The sequence below is a fragment of the Haliotis cracherodii genome, unplaced genomic scaffold (assembly GCF_022045235.1).
Source record: "Haliotis cracherodii isolate W230 unplaced genomic scaffold, xgHalCrac1.p SCAF_5, whole genome shotgun sequence".
Lineage (NCBI taxonomy): Eukaryota > Metazoa > Mollusca > Gastropoda > Lepetellida > Haliotidae > Haliotis > Haliotis cracherodii.
Genome location: NW_027266308.1, coordinates 54,564,290 through 54,584,358, shown reverse-complemented (window position 1 = coordinate 54,584,358; position 20,069 = coordinate 54,564,290). Strand labels below are relative to the sequence as shown.

The 20,069-nt window shown below is 40.0% G+C and overlaps 1 protein-coding gene across 2 annotated transcripts in view; it reads right to left on the bottom strand.

The window, feature by feature from the left end:
* The window catches only part of LOC139444302 (protein dispatched homolog 1-like), a 102,046-nt gene that overhangs the window by 57,299 nt on the left and 24,678 nt on the right, over positions 1–20,069 (bottom strand). The window contains exon 1 of one of the 2 annotated variants that reach the window (XM_071225235.1): positions 7,948–8,319. The exons of the other annotated variant lie outside the window; for it this stretch is intronic. Within the exon in view, the coding sequence (XP_071081336.1) occupies positions 7,948–7,952 (5 nt within the window). The 5' untranslated portion in view covers positions 7,953–8,319. Of the gene's footprint in view, positions 1–7,947; positions 8,320–20,069 lie in introns of those variants that run through there. 2 annotated transcript variants of the gene reach the window in all.

Genomic DNA, 20,069 nt, shown 5'->3' with positions numbered 1-20,069 from the left:
ACTTGTCATAACTCACTTGACATGACTCACTTGTCATAACTCACTTGTCATAACTCACTTGTCATAACTCACTTGTCATAACTCACTTGACATGACTCACTTGTCATAACTCACTTGTCATAACTCACTTGACATGACTCACTTGTCATAACTCACTTGTCATAACTCACTTGACATGACTCACTTGTCATAACTCACTTGTCATAACTCACTTGACATGACTCACTTGTCATAACTCACTTGTCATAACTCACTTGACATGACTCACTTGTCATAACTCACTTGTCATAACTCACTTGTCATAACTCACTTGTCATAACTCACTTGACATGACTCACTTGTCATAACTCACTTGTCATAACTCACTTGTCATAACTCACTTGTCATAACTCACTTGACATGACTCACTTGTTATAACTCACTTGTCATAACTCACTTGTCATAACTCACTTGTCATAACTCACTTGACATGACTCACTTGTCATAACTCACTTGTCATGACTCACTTGTCATAACTCACTTGTCATAACTCACTTGACATGACTCACTTGTCATAACTCACTTGACATGACTCACTTGTCATAACTCACTTGTCATAACTCACTTGTCATAACTCACTTGTCATAACTCACTTGACATGACTCACTTGTCATAACTCACTTGACATGACTCACTTGTCATAACTCACTTGTCATAACTCACTTGTCATAACTCACTTGTCATAACTCACTTGTCATAACTCACTTGACATGACTCACTTGTCATAACTCACTTGTCATAACTCACTTGACATGACTCACTTGTCATAACTCACTTGTCATAACTCACTTGTCATAACTCACTTGTCATAACTCACTTGTCATAACTCACTTGACATGACTCACTTGTCATAACTCACTTGACATGACTCACTTGTCATAACTCACTTGTCATAACTCACTTGACATGACTCACTTGTCATCCACTCACTTGTCATAACTCACTTGACATGACTCACTTGTCATAACTCACTTGTCATAACTCACTTGTCATAACTCACTTGACATGACTCACTTGTCATAACTCACTTGTCATAACTCACTTGACATGACTCACTTGTCATAACTCACTTGTCATAACTCACTTGTCATAACTCACTTGTCATAACTCACTTGTCATAACTCACTTGACATGACTCACTTGTCATAACTCACTTGTCATAACTCACTTGTCATAACTCACTTGACATGACTCACTTGTCATAACTCACTTGTCATACAGCAAAGTAGGGGTTAGTTAAAACAAGTCTCAGTATACCCTCAGATGCAGAATGGATTCGTCCGCTGATTGGAAAGACAGATAATGCCCTCTATAAACCCTTAATCTGAATCCCCTAGTTGCCGCATAATACTCTTTGAAGATTAGAAAAAAGTAATTTAAAGATTTTACTGTAAATTATATTGATGTTATATACAGAACCAATGGGGTCTCTTTCTTCATCATCCTAACATCTTCAGATTTGTGAAACTGATCAAACACACTGAAAAATTAAAATCAGACCGATTCTGCACCCCAAAGAGGAAGAGAGCCGACTGTGAGAAAGAATACCACCTGGCACGACAAGCAACATCAGAATCCTATGTCGTTTCTGAAAGCTGATGACTATATCATAGACTGACATCTAGTCTCTGAAATGAACATATCTACAGATAAAAACATTTAATTTTAGTTAATAATAAAAAGGAGCCCAGATACTCTCTCCCCTGATATTGCAGTAATCTAGACTTGCAAAATATTATAGACTTGTATGGGCTGTATTGGATATATTTGTTTCAGGGTCTCCATGACAGACTAATCAGATCCATCCCCCTGAATATTAACTGTGCGATATGTACCTGATGTATTCCACAGTATGTGAAGTTGTGCTAGATATAGTCTAGATTGTAACTTAGATTGTGCTTTAAATAGAAGCTTATTACTATGTTTATTGATTGTTACATTTACTTGTAGCCCTTCAGCAACCCATGCTTGCCGTAAAAGGCAACTATGCTTGTCATAAGAGATGACTAACGGGATCGTGTGGTCAGACTCGCTGACTTGGTTGATGCATTTCATCGTATCCCAATTGCGTAGATCGATGCTCATGATGTCAATCACACGAGTGTCTGGTCTAGACTCTATTACTCACTCAGCAATATTCCAGGTATTTGACACCTTCCTGTAAATAATAGTGTTGACCAGACAATCCAGTGATTGAAATTGTGAGCAACAATCAACGCCTTTGGGGTATGAGGTCATGCTATCAACCAAGTCACCAAGTCTGAGTTCTCGATCCATTTGGTCACTTCTTATGACCAGCACTGGATGCTGGGGACCATTCTGACCAGGAATCACCACAGGGCTAGCATATGTTTAGACATCTTACCGAGCCAAGGGAGTAAACTGCCGTTAAAAGTCCAGTTTCTACCCTTGACCGAACTAGACTGCAATTATGGAGTTTTGCCTGGACAAACGAGTCTATGCATAGTCCAATTAAAAGCGTGTAATGAACTAGACATCCGGTTTGAAAACAACATGGATTTCAAATTGCAGATTTTGGTTGAGTGCAGGATTTGCGAAGCATGTGTACCGCCAACTAGGCTCAAACAGATATTTTGCAAGTTCTTTCATGCTATTAATCAAGGTCGTTACGTGATTCGATTCACTTAGCGGGCCAAGACCCGTTTTATCACAATATAGATCTTGATCATCAAGCAGATCGTCTTGACTGGGTGCCGCCATTTTGTTTGAAGCAAATGCAAGTGATATGAGAGATGGAATCTGATTCGTCTTTTAGGAGGAACACAGAAGGGACATAACTCGTAATAGCCACTGATGGCACTACGATTGAGTCTGGAAATTACATCCTAGTTCAGCAAGGGTGGAAACTGGACTTTTATAGTTAGTTAACGCCCTTGCCTCAGGAAGATGATGTTTAGTTTACCTGTATGACAAATGGGGGGACACTTACAACGGCCCCGTGGCCCTGTGGGGTCAGGCACCACAGGTCACCATACAGTCTTATTAGGAGACCAATCTCATTGAAATCAGATCTGACACAATACCTCTCTGCGGAATGATGTGAGGATATCTCAATAAGAAGAAGCACCAAATGAACTTTCGAATCAGCCAATCAGCATCAAGGCTTGTAATTCTGGGAGCGAGTGAGCTAAGCATTCAGACAAGAATATCAAATTTCTGTACTCAAAAACAAATTTAATTGGCCTGCTCCCTGCTCCATACATTCCACGCCATTATATTGTGAATATTTTAAACACTCTGTCATTTCTGAGGACCATGGCGTGTACACCTACAGAGGTTACTCATGATGTAATATTTGTGTTCCGTGTGGGTTTTCTTTTGTTGGAATGAATCAAATAAAGTATCTAATGGATTCGAGTAAAAAATGGCGGCTTCAGAGCTCAGAACTAAAAGGCAGAAAATAGTATTTTACAATTAATGTTCATGAATTTTGTCACCCTCAAGTCCACTTGTATCGTCTCGCATGAAAAATGACAAACCAATGTCATAGTTATATCATGGCTTGGAATATTGCAATGCAGCACACATTCAGAAAACTAAGTAAGGATAAGAATTTATGGATGAACAACTTCTTTATTACAATTAAGAGCGATGTTTTGGTGTAGTTCTAACACCTTTATCAAGCAAGTGATGAAATACACATGTGTAATTAAGTTTTAACACTGTTGTGAACGGTATAAAAGTTACATCACAGTGATGGATTTAACTTATTGGTTTACTCCCTGTAATAAGAAGTACCATATTCGACGTAATAAGCGCCCATGGCGATATTAGCTAATATATTGGTTAGTGAACAATCCCAGTTAGGACCCCTTCTGATTGATCAATGTACAAAAGAATTACTTACTCGTGTATAATATGCACTCGTGTGTTATATGCACCCTTAAATAAGGGCGTTTAAATTATGGAAAAATATATGTCGTATATAAACATTTCAGATGTCAGCATCAACCACGAAATTTATCTTTCAACTCTGTTTTTTTTACCAAAATAATATTATAATAAGAGCCCCCTATTTCTAATTTTGTGAGTGCCCTGGGCGCTTATTACTTCGAATACGGTATGTGCATAAATTTGAAAGCGACTCCAAACATATCAAATGTAGTCCGTTGCTAACCATGCACAAGGCCCTAGTACACGATCTCATGTCAACGTGGAATTACTGTCTCTGCTATACATATACCTACATTTCATAGATCAAGATGATAAGGCAATGTACTGAACAAAATCCTCACAAGTGAGGGATAGAGGAAGCATGGCTATCACATAGATAATCTACACACAGCTGTCAGGGACTGGACTGAAAACTAACTGTAGTACATTTACATCAGTTTCATACTACGACTTCTATACCAGCAACCACTGGCAAGCCTTTGACAGTAGGAAATAAAATAAATCTCAAATATGCACTTGGTGTATATTATTTCAGAATTTACTTTGACCGTATATCTTTATAAGGCAGACATATTTTTAAATCAGAGTTTTTTTCTCGTATTGTTTTACAGGACCAGACAGATCAAACGTTTAATCTGCAGATAAAACCAACATATTCCTTGACTACCAGTCATTAGTCAAGACAAGGTGCTTGAATTTTGTTGGTTGGTTGGTTGGTTTGTTGTTTAACGCCGCACTCAGCAATATTCCAGCTATATGACGGAGGTCTGTTAATAATCGAGTCTGGACCAGACAATCCAGTGATTTACATCATGAGCATCGATCCACGCAATTGGGATCGATGACATGCATCAACCAAGTCAGCGAGCCTGACCACCCGATCCTGTTAGTCGCCTTTTACGACAAGCATAGTTGCCTTTTACGGCAAGCATGGGTTGCTGAAGACCTATTCTACACCGGATCTTCGTGAATTTTGTTACTTTTCTGTATGCCAAAATGTGTCAGTGGGTAAAGGTCTAAAGGCCATAAACGTACATGTCTTGTATTCAAATATAAAGTCATGATGTTAATTATATGATTCATATGTAACTTCCACGATGTATTACGGGAGTGAAATTTTGGGTGTTAAAAGTGCACCTGATACTGAGATGTTAGATACTGTGATTTTTGTAAAGAATCTAACATTTGATGTTATCGAGGATGAGTATCATTTCTTATTAATATGTTCAAATTAAAAATTATAGTTAGAGAGTTAAATATATTACTGAATATTACTGGCAAAACACAAGTGAAGACAAGACTCCCTCTGCCATTTATCTGTAAATTGTAAAACAATGGGTTTGTGGCCCAAGTGCTCTGTTTGAATGCCCTTCTGTTGATGTTGTGGAGAGGTTAATCTTATTAATGCCGTCTTATTCTTTGAAGTATCTAATTCACTAGATGAGAATGCGACATATATATATTGTTTGATAGGTCAAACGATTTTATTAACATACACTGAGTCCCACGTTCTGTATCACTGAAAAAACACAAGCAATGGGGCACAGATTTAACCACAACTTCTAAACACAATCATAATCTGGTTCATCTGAACCACCTCAGGAGTTGGTCCGTATATAATCTGGGGTAGAATAGGTCTTCAGCAACCCATGCTTGCCGTAAAAGGCGACTAGGCTTGTCGTAAGAGGCGACTAACGGGATCAGGTGGTCAGGCTCACTGACTTGGTTAATGCATGTCATCGATCCCAATTGCATGGATTGATGCTCATGGTGTCAATCACTGGATTGCCTGGTCCAGACTAGATTACAAACAGACCGACGTCATATAGTTGAGTGCGGTGTTAAACAACAAACAAACAAAGAAACAAACGTGGGGTGTTGGAGCACCCTACTTTGCTCAACGCTGGGAGATGCTCGTTATTTAAGTAGGTAAGACTAGGCAGTGCTACTGGTCACGCTTTACTGACATGTCCTATGATTGGCACCTCTGACAATTGGTGCGTCTGACAAGTGGGAGTGAACCAGAACTATGCTCTAGTGCCAATTTCCAGCCCAAGTCCAGACAATGTGATTAAAGCTATGTGTGAAACTGGGGTGTTGTATCTGTGGGACAATCATTAGGTGTTTGATTGTCATACATCAAACAGTTTGAGTGCAGGCAAAATGACATGTATCAAACACGCAAGGACTGGCAACTGGTTTGAGTCCAGCCACTCATTAACAATTCATATCCATATTGTGAAATGGGTGGTTTAATCATGTCACCAGGGTAGCTGTGAGTTGCCTCATGCCTCGAGTCATCTGTTCTATACTATCTTATGTTGCAATTGACAAAAGTCAAGAAATGATACGTTTTTGATTTAGAGGTGAGGTGAAATGGGGTTTAATACCACGTCCAAGATTATTGCACTTACAGGACAATGTGCATGCATGTGTGTGTCTGCTTGTTCTAGTCTGGACTGATGTCGATTTTGTAGCATTAGCCCACTCAGATATCATGCTGCAGTTTAAAATGAATACCCCACTCAGACACAGACTCTGACCAGTCCTTGTTTTAGCCCCTTAATGCCGACCGCCAGACAGGGTAACAAAAAGTACCATATTTTAACGTATTATAGTATGACGTGTCCGGAGATCGAACCACGCACCATTCACTTTCCAGGCAGACACTCTACCAATAAACCACGGAGGTGGTCGTCATGATTATGACTGACCCACGCGGATGAGGGATTGGCCCAGGAAGTCCACACCTTACTGGTCCCCCGTGACGGTTTCTCTATCATGTGGTTGTTCACTTCTCAGCTTAGACATTGTGACCTTCTCTGGCCACAATTTTTACTTGCAAGTCAAGTGGCCTTTAAATCTAAAAACATCCTATATTTGGGCTGATTAAAAATAAATGCCAAGTAAAAACCATGTTGCTAACCCAGTATCCTCATCTTGAAAGTTGTGTAATTGGAGCCAAACATTTTTCATTTAGGTCTAATTGACGTGGCACAAAAAACAATCCCATGATGCTATCTAATAGGCAGTTCACTTTCATGGAATGGTCGGACAGCTTCATTAATAAATCTTGCCACAAACAGCAGTCAGTAGCTGAGACACAGTGTGTTGATATGTTGCTTTGGTTTACCGTTAATTTAATTGTATGCAACAAATCAGAGTTACTCCGCACACATGCTTACGGTGCGCTGAACCGACCCACCTCTCTAATCACAAATAATGGGACAGAAATTAATGAATTATCCGCTTCAAATTCCTGACAAAAATTGCTTACACAACCAAAACCTTTTTTAGCATGTAACTAAAGGTGTTGACATGACATAATATTGCTAACCAAACTGATTCATAGAATAACACTTACATTATCATCAATGTAAAGAGACTTTGCCATATGCGTTTAAATGATTATTTAAATTTCCAGTATTTCCAGTCGTAATCTGCATGTATTGTCAAAGTCAAGCCTAAAATGGACAATGTATGGGATGTTTGACATACTTTGATATTGAAGGAAGATAGTGATGCATTTTGTCATGGTTGCTAGATATAGAACATACATTTGGTAATAATATTTATTTCCACTGTTAAATGCAAACACATTTTAACGTTTTTTCTTAAAATACTGTTCCACTTATTATCAAAAAAACGTATCTTTCTTCTTCAACGTTTTAAATCACGACAGTCGTACACTGTTCAAATCACTGTGCACAAGACGGTAATAATATATCCCCGCTAAATGCTTGCTAGTCTTACACAATTAAATACATTGTTGATGTTAAAGGCGTGCTATGAAGTTAAATAAACATTCATATCGCACACCCATTATTTCCTGTGTTGTATCCGCGAAATATACAACGGTATTGACTTCAGTGTGTACATAAGCGGTCTACTACGCCTACACGAGCAGGTCAACTCATTCAGTTTACGAAACAGACCAACTTTTGGCGGTGTGTTTATCAGAAGAAATCGTTGCACGAAGTTTAAATCGCTTACCTCATAGTTGCGTCCTCGATCGGTGAAAATTAAGTTAAGATGGACAGTCACGGCAGGACTGTATATTCGTCAGATCGTCCAATGGCTTTACAAGGCTGGGACATTTGCTGGTGATTCAAACAGTCTGAAAATAGTTGGGTCGACACCGCGCGACCAGTGGTCGGGTCATCGAATAGCTCACACAACATAACACACAAGCTATGCTGGACTTGCCATGCAGCGAACTAGGTGACAAGTTATATTCTCGGGTTGTTGAAATCTACTGAAGCTATCCGCTCTGGTTCCCAGTCACACATGCCATCGCCCTCACTGACTAACATGATGTACCATCTACCACTGATTGCTACCACCATACACACGTACTCGCACTCCTTTAGCGATACACACGGCGACGGTAATGTACTGTTAGTGGAACATTCCATTTGGCCGGGGGGTGTCAGGTTGGGCGATTCAAACCATCTACTGCCGCTTCGATTAAGATTCTACTGAATATTCCCACGAAGGTTATACAAAAATGCCAGTTTGAAAATAAGTGTTTCGAACTACTAAGAAAAGATACCTATTATGATATATATTTATATATAAAAGGACTTTGAGAAGCGGTAAGTGACTTTGGAATGTTCCATTATTCAGGCTTAATCGTTACACCTGTCAAAAGCTGACCTGCCAATCAACAGCTGACAATACACGTTACACATCAGCGCTTATATATATATATATATATATATATATATATTGAACGGTACATGTACATTAGTAACGCGCATATCTCATCTTCATATACGTTAGTAAACCAAGACAGGTAATTAACAGATGCTAACTGTAAATCTGAATAAAGCGGCGCCACTCACTCACTATATATCAAGATAACTACCTCACTATACCATATATGTCATGAAAACTACCTCACTATACCATACATTTCAATGTAACACTCTCACTATAACACACATGTCAAGATAACTACCTCACTATACCATACATGTCAAGAAAACTACCTCATTATACCATACATGTCAAGATAACTACCTCACTGTACCATACATGTCAAGATAACTACCTCATTATACCATACATGTCAAGATAACTACCTCACTATACCATACATGTCAAGATAACTACCTCACTATACCATACATGTCAAGAAAACTACCTCACGATACCATACATGTCAAGAAAACTACCTCATTATGCCATACATGTCAAGAAAACTACCTCACTATACCATACATTTCAAGATAACTCTCTCAGTATAACACACATGTCAAGATAACTACCTCACTATACCATACATGTCAAGATAACTACCTCACTATACCATACATGTCAAGAAAACTACCTCATTATATCATACATGTCAAGATAACTACCTCGATATACCATATCTGTCAAGAAAACTACCTCATTATACCATACATGTCAAGATAACTACCTCACTATACCATACATGTCAAGATAACTACCTCATGTAACCATACATAACAAAATAATTACCTAATTATACAGTGTATATATAGATATATCAAGATAACTACACCACTATACTATATATATATCAAGATAACTACCTCAAATTAGGATACATGCCAGTTTAATTTCGTCACTTTAGGATACATGCCAATACAATTACCTCACTGTGGGACACATGTCATGAAGATAATTACAGTATTATATATATTAGGAAGGCAATATGGTTTTTCGTATCGTGGCCACATGTATTAAAATGCATCGATACCGTGACATGCCGAAATGATTAATATCAGCCAAGATAACATAACATCATACAATATTAATTTTATTGATCATTAGACTAACAGAACGCGCTGGGTGTCATGACTTGTCTTTTGCTAGACTTTTTCCAGCGGTGTTCAGGCGCTGCACGTTACTGTGCATTACCGTCATGCAACTGAAATATTCTTATCGCGGCATTCAACAACGCAGTCACACACACGCACGCACGCACGCACGCACATGCACACACACGCACGCACACATACACACACTCGCCCGCACACACGCACATGCACACGCACCATAAACTCTCACGAGTACATTTCATAGACAATACGGAAATTAATAGGTGCAAGCACGACATCTTAACAGTACTATAACATAACAATAAAATACACGCACAAATAAAACCAATGAAGAGGTACCGTGACTAACCGATCCACTCTCAAACCATAATCAGACATGTCCTAATTTAACCATGTACCTTTAATTTATCGCAATAGTCAATTAAAAATACTCCTATATTAATAAAAATCCATAAAAAGTAATGAACACCATGCGTGCACCGTCATGTGATGATAAATGTAAAATTAGCTCCATTCATAATGTATGACCTTGTCTATAAATGAATTGATAACTATAAGCTGTATTTCTATTTCAATCAAATGTAGGTAAAATCATATTTCAGGTAGAGTAAAGCCTGTTTGCACTATTTCTAGTATCAACGGCGAACAACGAAACAGTTCATGACGATGGTAAAGGCGACCCTTATCCCCACCATACGATCCATGCGCCATACGCGAGTGACGTCAAGCAACTCAGCCGATATGAAAATAGTGCGTCTCCTCAAATAGATGTCTCTCCTTATTCTCTCAGGTAGTTATTTGAAATAAGAGTCCTACCATTCTATATACATCCATGTTTCTTGTGAGTTTCGAATATACCAGGTGTGTATATTAATTTGTGCTTTCGAGAAAGCTACATTCAACGCCCTAGAAATAATGTTAAACTGTAATTGCAAAAAATTAAATGTACTCGGGATGATCCAATTTTTTTACGTTTGTAACCCGAAACCTGTTTGTACAGCGTTACGTCAAGTACGAAAGCTTAGTTTTGGGAATGCTGATTTGGGGCTAAAACTTTAAGTGCAGTGCGAATAAGATGGATTGTGTAGAATAAATGGGCTCATAAAGTATCTTAAACTTTACAAGGGCAGCAGTTCAGCGACACTAGATTTACAGCTATACTTCGCTATACTAGTACTGTACTGTTAATGCCGTTCAAGTCTAACCAGTAATAATCCAATGCGTGCTCAGATGTTATCCTTATACGTGACAAGACTTCATATACAAATCCCTTTCGCCAAGCACACAAACTAAGAAGAATAAAACCATGACGCTTACTTTGCAATTTGCGATCTTTTGACAAGGTCTTTGCTCATGCAGTTTTTCTCCAAAGTTTGTAATAAGTGTAATTTTTTAATCACTTAAGTTATGCCTCTGTATATGCTTGGGTTCTTCAACCAATCAGATATCAGCTTTCTAAAGTCAACATCGATTCGGAAATTTTGATGAAACTTTATAGAGAGCGATGTATATAACACCTCGTGTGCTAGTCCTCGATAACTTTCGTTTGTAACATGCAAATAACATGACCATCTTCCCGAGGCAAGGAAGTTAACAGACAGTCCAGTTTCCACCCTTACTGAACTTGACTCGAATTTCCAGGTTCGATCGTAGCGCCACCAGTGGCTATAAAGAGTTATGTCCCTTCTTTGTCCCCCCTATTGACCAATCAGACTCCACCTTTCATATCACTTGCATTTGCTTCAAACAAAATGGCGGCGCCCAGTCAAGACGATCTGATCGATAATAAAGATCTATATTGTAATAAAACGGGTCTAACTTCGCAATGTGCATCAAATCGCGTGTGCACCTTGATTAAAAACATGAAAACATTTGGAAAATATCTGTTGACGCCGTGTTGGCGGTACACAAGCTTTGCAAATGCTGCAAACGACCGAAATCTGCACGGCAGTTTACGAATCCTGATGTCGATTTCGTTACGCGATTTTGATTGGACTATGGGTAGACTCGTTAGTCCAGCCTATATGTATAACTTCATAATTCCAGCCTAGTTCGGTAAGGGTGGAAACTGGACTTATATACTAGAAGCCAGTTAACTCCCTTGCCTCGGGAAGATGTAACATGGCCCGACTTTATCAATTGTAAATTGTCATTCGCCAAAAGCACTTCTACTACTTTATTACGCCCCTTACTTATTGTGAGTATAACAATAAAGTCAGGTGACCACTGGTCTCGGTCAACCCGTGAATTTAGTCTCACTGAGGTCAGACTTTTTTTTCCGATACCATACCTCTCGGCATCAAGATATGAGGACGAAATCCACAGAATGTCGCGTCAGGTGAACCCTGAACGAACTTTGACCACCCAATCAAAATGTAAGATGCGTGGGTTTTTCAACCAATCAGATATCAGCTTTCTAAAGTCAACATCGATTCGGAAATTTCAATGTTAGCAAATGAAAACCACCACAGAAGAAAATTATAACCTTTTGGGTATACTTTCCATGGCGCTCAGAAACAACGGTGTATAATACATTCACAATAATATAATAGCGCGTCGTTACATTTTTGCAGCAGGAGCTCATCGATTATATTCATTTTCGAGATACAGAACCAGATATATTGGTCCGAATGTTACGCTGACCCCCACTAAGAATTTCACTAGCCGCGACTTCTTTGGACTGGCCATTTATCATAGGGGAGGGGAGAGGCGGTGAGATTCAGGGAGGTCATGAGGGGGGGGGGGGGGGTCTGCAAATTATCATACGGCCAATATCATCGCCCCCTCTCCCCTGTAATAAACGACCAGTCCCTATGGAGGTATGGCTTCACGTACAGAGGTACCATGTCAGAGAAAAGTATCCGATTTTAATGAAATTGCAGAATGTTATACATGTCCGATTCGAATGAGAACGTCGCTTAAGATAGTCATCTAATCAAATTACTGAAAAGCTAGATTGAGATGTGACGTCAGCATTTACACATTTACATCAAATATATAAGAAAAAAATAAAACATACAATATGCGAGCAAATAAATAAGTTGTGTTAACCTTGTACATACAGTAAAACCTCTTTAATCAGACCTGTACGTGCCATTTCTAGTGAAATAGTCCGGAATACAGATTCCCGGAAAAGCGAGTCATTGTTGTTCTTTGTGAGTATTTGTTGTTTAACGTCGCATCCAGCAAAGTACAATTCTTTGACAATCTCATTAAAATCAGACCTCAGTTCTCGCTACCGCTAAACAAAGATCTGAGGACATCCCATTAGGGGTCACGCCAGAACGACCTTTCATCCGACCAATCAGAGCATCGCTTACCAGATTCTGAAAGTGACAGTCGGAATGTGATTTCTGATAATGCAGCCTCGAAAACGCTCTCCGAACGATAGTTACGGGTTTAACGACTGTATCCATACAATCTAGACCATCTATTAGCCATTCCAGAATGTTCTTAAGTTCAGGTTTCAAATTTGTAATCGAGAATTTGTCAAAATATGTTTCGAAGCGTAGTCGCCAATTTGAAATTAGTGCCATTAGTGAGAAAGCTGCCTTCTGATTGGTCATTCCATTTGTCGGTCATAGTTCGCGGAAGGTGGGGGATGTCCTCAGGTCTTTGTTTAGTGGTATCGAGAACTAAGATCTGATTTTAATGAGATTGAATTCCTTGATAATACGTAACTTTTCTTAACAATAATCACCCACAAGGCGATGCTTCCGGTCAAGGAGTCCATACTCACAGGGCTCCACTGTGGGTACATGTAGATGGTGGCTGACACAATAATCACTGTAAGAGAAATAGACACTCTTGGCACTGCGGCGACACAAGTCCTCAGATACGGCCATTGACCAGAATAGCGCAATTGGGGCAGTCGAGCACTGGGTTATTTTAGATTAAAACTAAGCAAATCTATATCTTCCTCATCAACTTTGGTATTTATCTGTCACAACCAATGAAGCAATTCGTTTCTTGTATCTGTATTCAATTTCATTTTCAGATCTAAAGCTTCAATACTGATTATGTCTGTTCCGTTGTCTAGAAGCTCATGACGCTCCGTTCCCGCTTCTAGAATTATATGTTGTGACAGTCGGTGTTTTGCCGATAGATCTTTGCCAGGTGACCAACATTTGGCTGACTTTGAAAATCACAGATTAGAAAGAAGAGATACAGATTGTCTTTTCAAATAATAAAATACATTTAATCGCCTTTCAGGCCAAATATTCTGGTTTTGATGTCAAACAGTTGCGAGAACGACTTTTAATGAACCCCGCGGCGTCAGTGCTATCAAGCCACATATGGCTTTCAACAATCCCTTCAAACACCCAATAAAATCTTTTAAGGACGTAACAAATACTTTTTTACAAAAAATAGTGTCCTCCGAGCATACATGTGTACAGAACATGTTACCGACAGTACGGTTGTCTCAACCATGTCTTAAGAGCTTAGAAGCCCTATGAAACATGGCGATGTAAATCAATGTGGCGACAGATATCTCACATGGATCGACTTGAGTAGATTGTACTATGTATTTTGGAACTGTTTCACGATATAAGTATTCATAAACCTATTTCAATCGGAAATGTATTTGTCTCCACTCTTAATGTCGTAATCTTACTTTCATTGAATAAAATACATTCGTTAATAATATCTTCTTTTCCTTTATCGTTCTGGAACATAGTCATTAGAATATTAATCCCATTTTTGAACAGAATCGATCTCTCTAGAAGGCTTTATTATTAAATACCCCCTCACAAGTGAGTTAACTATATATAGGTGTGTGTGTGTGTGTGTGTGTGTGTGTGTGTGTGTGTGTGTGTGTGTGTGTGTGTGTGTGTGTGTGTGTGTGTGTGTGTGTGTGTGTGTGTGTTGGTTGGGTGGTTGGTTTGTTGTTTTAAGCCGCACTAAACAATATTCCAGCTACATGACGGAGGTCCGTAAATAATCGAGTCTGGACCAATCCAGTGATTGACATCATGAGCATCGATCCACGCAATTGGGATCGATGACATGCATCAACCAAGTCAGCGAGCCTGACCACCCGATCCCGTTAGTCGCCTCTTACGACAAGCATAGTCGCCTTTTACGGCAAGCATGGGTTGCTGAAGACCTATTCTACGCGAGCGCGCGCGTGTGTGTGTGTGTGCGTGTGCGTGTGTGCGTGCGTGCGTGCATGCGTGCGTGTGCATTTTGTTCCACAGTGATACTTATCTGCAATCAAACAATTCTCATAGCAGTTTTTTGTTTAAATCATGATTTTTCGGTGGACAAATATGGTCCCAATAATATAAACAACGACGTTGCAGTGATATGCAAATGAGGAAACGATAACGTTAACTGAGCATGATTAGGTTCCACCGAAACTAATGTTTGAGGTTGGCTAAAATGAAACCAAATGGTTATTCGGTGGTTATGTGTTGGGTACGGGTATTACAGTTGAGTTCTGGGCCCCAATTGTGCAGAGTTTCGGGACTATTTACAGCCTAATAACGTTTGATAACGTTTGTAATTTTTAGGACAAATCCATTTTTCACGTGTATACCTTCTTTCGCCCAGCAGTGTATTCCTCGTGTAAATATACCATCGTAAGATTATGATCCACTTTGCATCTGAATATTTGTTATCGAATGATTCGAGACCCATGGCCAGTTGATTTCCATTGTAGGTGAACAGTTTCATTTCGCTGTTACAATTTCCGTATATGATTGGCACCCTGATGACGGAATTTCAACAGCGTTTGTTTTTAGTTCATTTCTCGTTAAAATGTATAAACTCAGGTGAATCAGTTGGCCTTTTCGGCGTTTTTAACACATGTGCAGCCACGTCAGAGCATGAGACACCCATTTTTTTTAATTATGGATTGGAACGTTTTCTCGCTCAGGATAGTAATTTAATTAGAGGTATGTCTTGTTAGATCCCCAGGAATTGGGGAGTTGGTAAGGTGTTTTGCAACTCCCCTTTGAATACATAACAATAATACTTCAACAAACGTTACAAATGTGATACATATTCAGATTATTGCTGAGACCCCTATTATGTGTGTGACAAATAGTGAAACTTCTTTTACTCGAGGTCCTCGGTAAGTTCGAGACAAGCGTTCCGATATTATTATACCATAGAGCCAATAAGGATTCTTTATCTTATTTGAATCATATATCAAGTTGGTGGAGCTCCTGTTTAACTAAGCGACAATGGTAATATATGATAATGATTGTTTTTCTTGAAGGAACATTCCTGCTTCGTGAAAACCACATATGATTAATAACTCGAAAAACGCTTGCTCTCGATGCATTCTATCACGATTTCCGCGAGATTAGACAGGCGATAAACAGTTTCAGACGTCCGGGTCCCCGTGGCGTTATGAGGGGCTGTAATGGGCCATCGTGTATCGTTAGGGCGAAATAATGTGCATTTAAGATGGCATTTGTAGCACACCTGTTATGTCTGTACGTTGTGTCCGTCCATCTTTCGTCATTCATAATCTATTACATTTTACATCACCATGTGTTGAGAGCCTAGATGCCATATGGAATATTTAACATCTCCTCTGAATCGGAGATCAACTTGATGCTATCATGTTACTGTTAGAATTCTCATCTGTTATTAAACATGACCGCCATAGGGAATATTCCATGTTTACCCATGTATGTCATTTCAGCATGTACCGACCCGTGAAGATCCGGGGTAGAATAGGTCTTCAGCAAACCATGCTTGCCGTAAAAGGCGACTATGCTTGTCCTAAAAGGCGACTAACGGGATCGGGTTGTCAGGCTCGCTGACTTGGTTGATGCATGTTATCGTCTCCCACTTGCAGAATCGATGCTCATGATGTCAATACCTGGATTATCTGGTCCAGACTCGATTATTTACAGACCGCCGTCATGTAGCTGGAGTGAGTGAGTTAATGCTTTACGTCACATCGTCATTATTTCAGCCATATCGTGATGAGTCATGTAGCTAGATTGTGGCGTTAAACAACAACCAAACAATCAGCGTGTATCATTGTGAAATTTGATCTGCTGCAATATGGCGATTATGGAATACCACGTGTCAATTTATACTCAACAACAAAAGTTCCTGTGACACCAATATTTTAGTGTATTTTTCAAACAAGTAAAGTTTGGTTTTCAATATTGTAGTACATGTATGGAATCGAGTCACAAAAACGCAACTGCTACAGAAAAAATTGCATTCCATGCAAAAGTTGACTTTTGTGCAAGCCCCATGCATTTCACTACCCAAGTATGGGTATAAAAACATGTGCGTTAACGGAATTCCATATGCATTGTTTAGCATCGTGCTGACAATAACCACTCAGAAAAACAACAAAATTATGCAATTATTCAACATTACGAAAATGCCACGCCTGTCCGAAAAAGAGCGTCTGCGAGCCATTGGTATGCTTGAAGCAGGATCGGGTCAACGTGATGTTGCAAGACAATTTAACGTCCACAGAAACACCTTTTGGTGTTTATGGCAACGTTGGCAACAGACGAATTCAGTCAGAGACTATCCTCGGAGTGGCAGGCCACGCGTAACCAATAATCGACAAGACAACTGGATTCGAACAACACACCTACGGAATCGATTCCAGCCAGCAACAATGACTGCAAGAAGCATCCCTGGCCTTCGACGATTATCTTCACGAACCGTACGTCGTCGCCTCAGATGTGCAGGGATTGTCGCCAGAAGATCCGCCAGACATCCCATTTTGACAGGAAACCACCGTCAAGCACATCTACAGTGGTGCAGACAGCGTCTACGCTGGGCGACCATGCAGTGGGGATAAGTTCTATTCACGATAGATGGACGGATTTGAGTGTACCGACGTCGAGGTGAACGTTACGTCAATCATTGTGTCATGGAAGAAGTTCGGTTCGGGGGCGGCAGCGTTATGGTATGGGGTGGGATTACAGCAGGACAGAGGACCCGTTTGATAGTGGTAGAGGGAAATCTCAATGGACAGCGCTACCGCGACGAGATCATCGGCCCTGTTTTTGCGGCCAAGGCATTACCTTTGAACGTGACAACGCCAAGCCTCATATTGCTCGACTTGTTCAGGCCTCTCTTCAACAAAACAACGCGAATGTCATCCCCTGGCCGGCTCGCTCCCCTGATCTCTGACCAATCGAGCACATGTGGAATGAGATGGATTGGCGCCTTCGACGTCAACCACGTGTTCCACAGACACTCCAGGAACTTCGAAACATGCTCCAGCACATATTAACAGATATGTGCGACGCCTGGTCCATTGCATGAGTCGATGATGTGTTGCTTGTGTTGTGGACACACACGCTATTGATTTGTAAATGGACATTTTGGCATGTTCATGTCTTTTTTTAAATCACGCATTTTCTGAAGTCAGTATGGCAAATTAAACCATTTGAACACTTACAGGAGTCTTTTATTGTTACAGATTTGGTAAAAAACATAACTTTGCATTAAATCTTATTCAATGTCACAGGAACTTTTGTTGTTCAGTATATTTTACCCCTGTTCATTTCAAAACTACTTTAAAAGGGAATGTGCACGTGGTCTACGGTCTGGTGCCCATCCCCAGAGTGTAAAGCTTAGACACTGCATCCCCACGATATATGTCGTGAGATTTCAGGCAGTTAAGGAAGACTTGAACTGCTAACAATCTCCAACCCTCCATCAACATAACTTTGCAAGTAAATGTGTCACTGTATGGTACTGTGACCTGCAAGCAGGGCTCTTGTCACGGAGGTCAGATACAGTCGATCGGTGGATCTGACTCTACTTGCCCGTGTCTCGCGACAACGCATGCGCGAGCGCTATTGCAATTCTGGAACATTAGCATCATATGTTCGTTACCTAAAGAATCGCGCGTTGACGACTTGCAACACACAGGATCACGACTTTCACGCTGTACTGGTCGTGCTGACTGTGTAACTCATCAGGGTTCCACGATGCAACATTTCCAATGTAATTTAATCCCTTTATTGAGGAAACAAAAACGGTATGGTCGCGATGTAATACGTCTCTCTAAGTGAAATGATTAAATGTCAAAGTAGCGTGTACGGGATTAATGGTGATGTTCTACAACATATCTCAAACTATTACCGAGAACGAGAATATTTTTGTCAGCAAATATGATTTGAAAAGTTGATACATCCCACGTGCCTTGAGTGAGTGGGTGGGTGAATGTGGTTTTACGCCGATTTTAGTTATACAACAATACTACACTAACCATTTAAATAGGTTACACCATCGCTTGCTAAGCATAATGGCTGCCTTGCCACCAAAGAGTATTATCTTGCCTACGTTATGCGATCTGGAAGTATTTGTGAAGAAATAACACAAAAGTTTGTTTGTTGTTTTACGCTGCTCTCAGCAAGATTCCTGCTATATGGCGGCGATCTGTAAATTATCGAGTGTGACCAGACAATCCAGTGATTGACATCATGAGCATCGATCCTCACAACTGGGATACGATGACATGCATCAACCAATTCAGCGATCCTGACCACCTGATCCCGTTAGTCGCTTTTGACGACAAGCATAGTCGCCTCTAACGGTAAGCATGGGTTGCTGAAGACCTATTCTAACCCGGATCTTCACGGGTCGAACACAAAAGTAAATATGCAGTTTGAATAGATCCAATCCTCTGTTGCATAATGGTAGTGTATCTATGTACAAACTGCATATATTCGAGTATAGGCCAAAGCAAACCAATGGTGGGATTATTTCCGAGTTGAGTGTGCTGATAAGATATGATTATTCATTCTGTTCAGTCTATCGTCAGGGGGGTTTCATGTTCTAACAGTACATTCATCATATACTGAAAACGTTATCTGTATCAGACATACACGTACAACAAAACCTAATCCCCTTTACTTCCTTGCGGTGACACCAGCCTTAGACTTCATCAAACCCCAGCTTATGAAATGAAACGGATTTTACATTAGGTGGGAAAGGTCATAAAATATTTACGACCGATTGTCTATTTACCACCTCAACACGACTCGCGGATACGTCCCGTCGTGTCGTACCAACTTCAAAATGAATTATTAATGCATTTCATTCACGCTGAGCTATCAATAAGCCGCATGTTTCCATTCATGGAGGCCTGACGGGATTCTGAGTCTCGCAGCTCCTCATAACATACACGTTTTATCTCTGACTTCCGGGTGGGGAGGCCGACGCAAGTGTCACTGGGTCCTGAGGCGTGTCAAAAGGGCTGACAGCATTGATATTTCATTGAGCGCTTTGTCATCACTGTGTGGCTATGTATGTAGAACATTTGTAAAAGACCAGATGAATCGGTTGGGCTTGTTAACCCTTTAA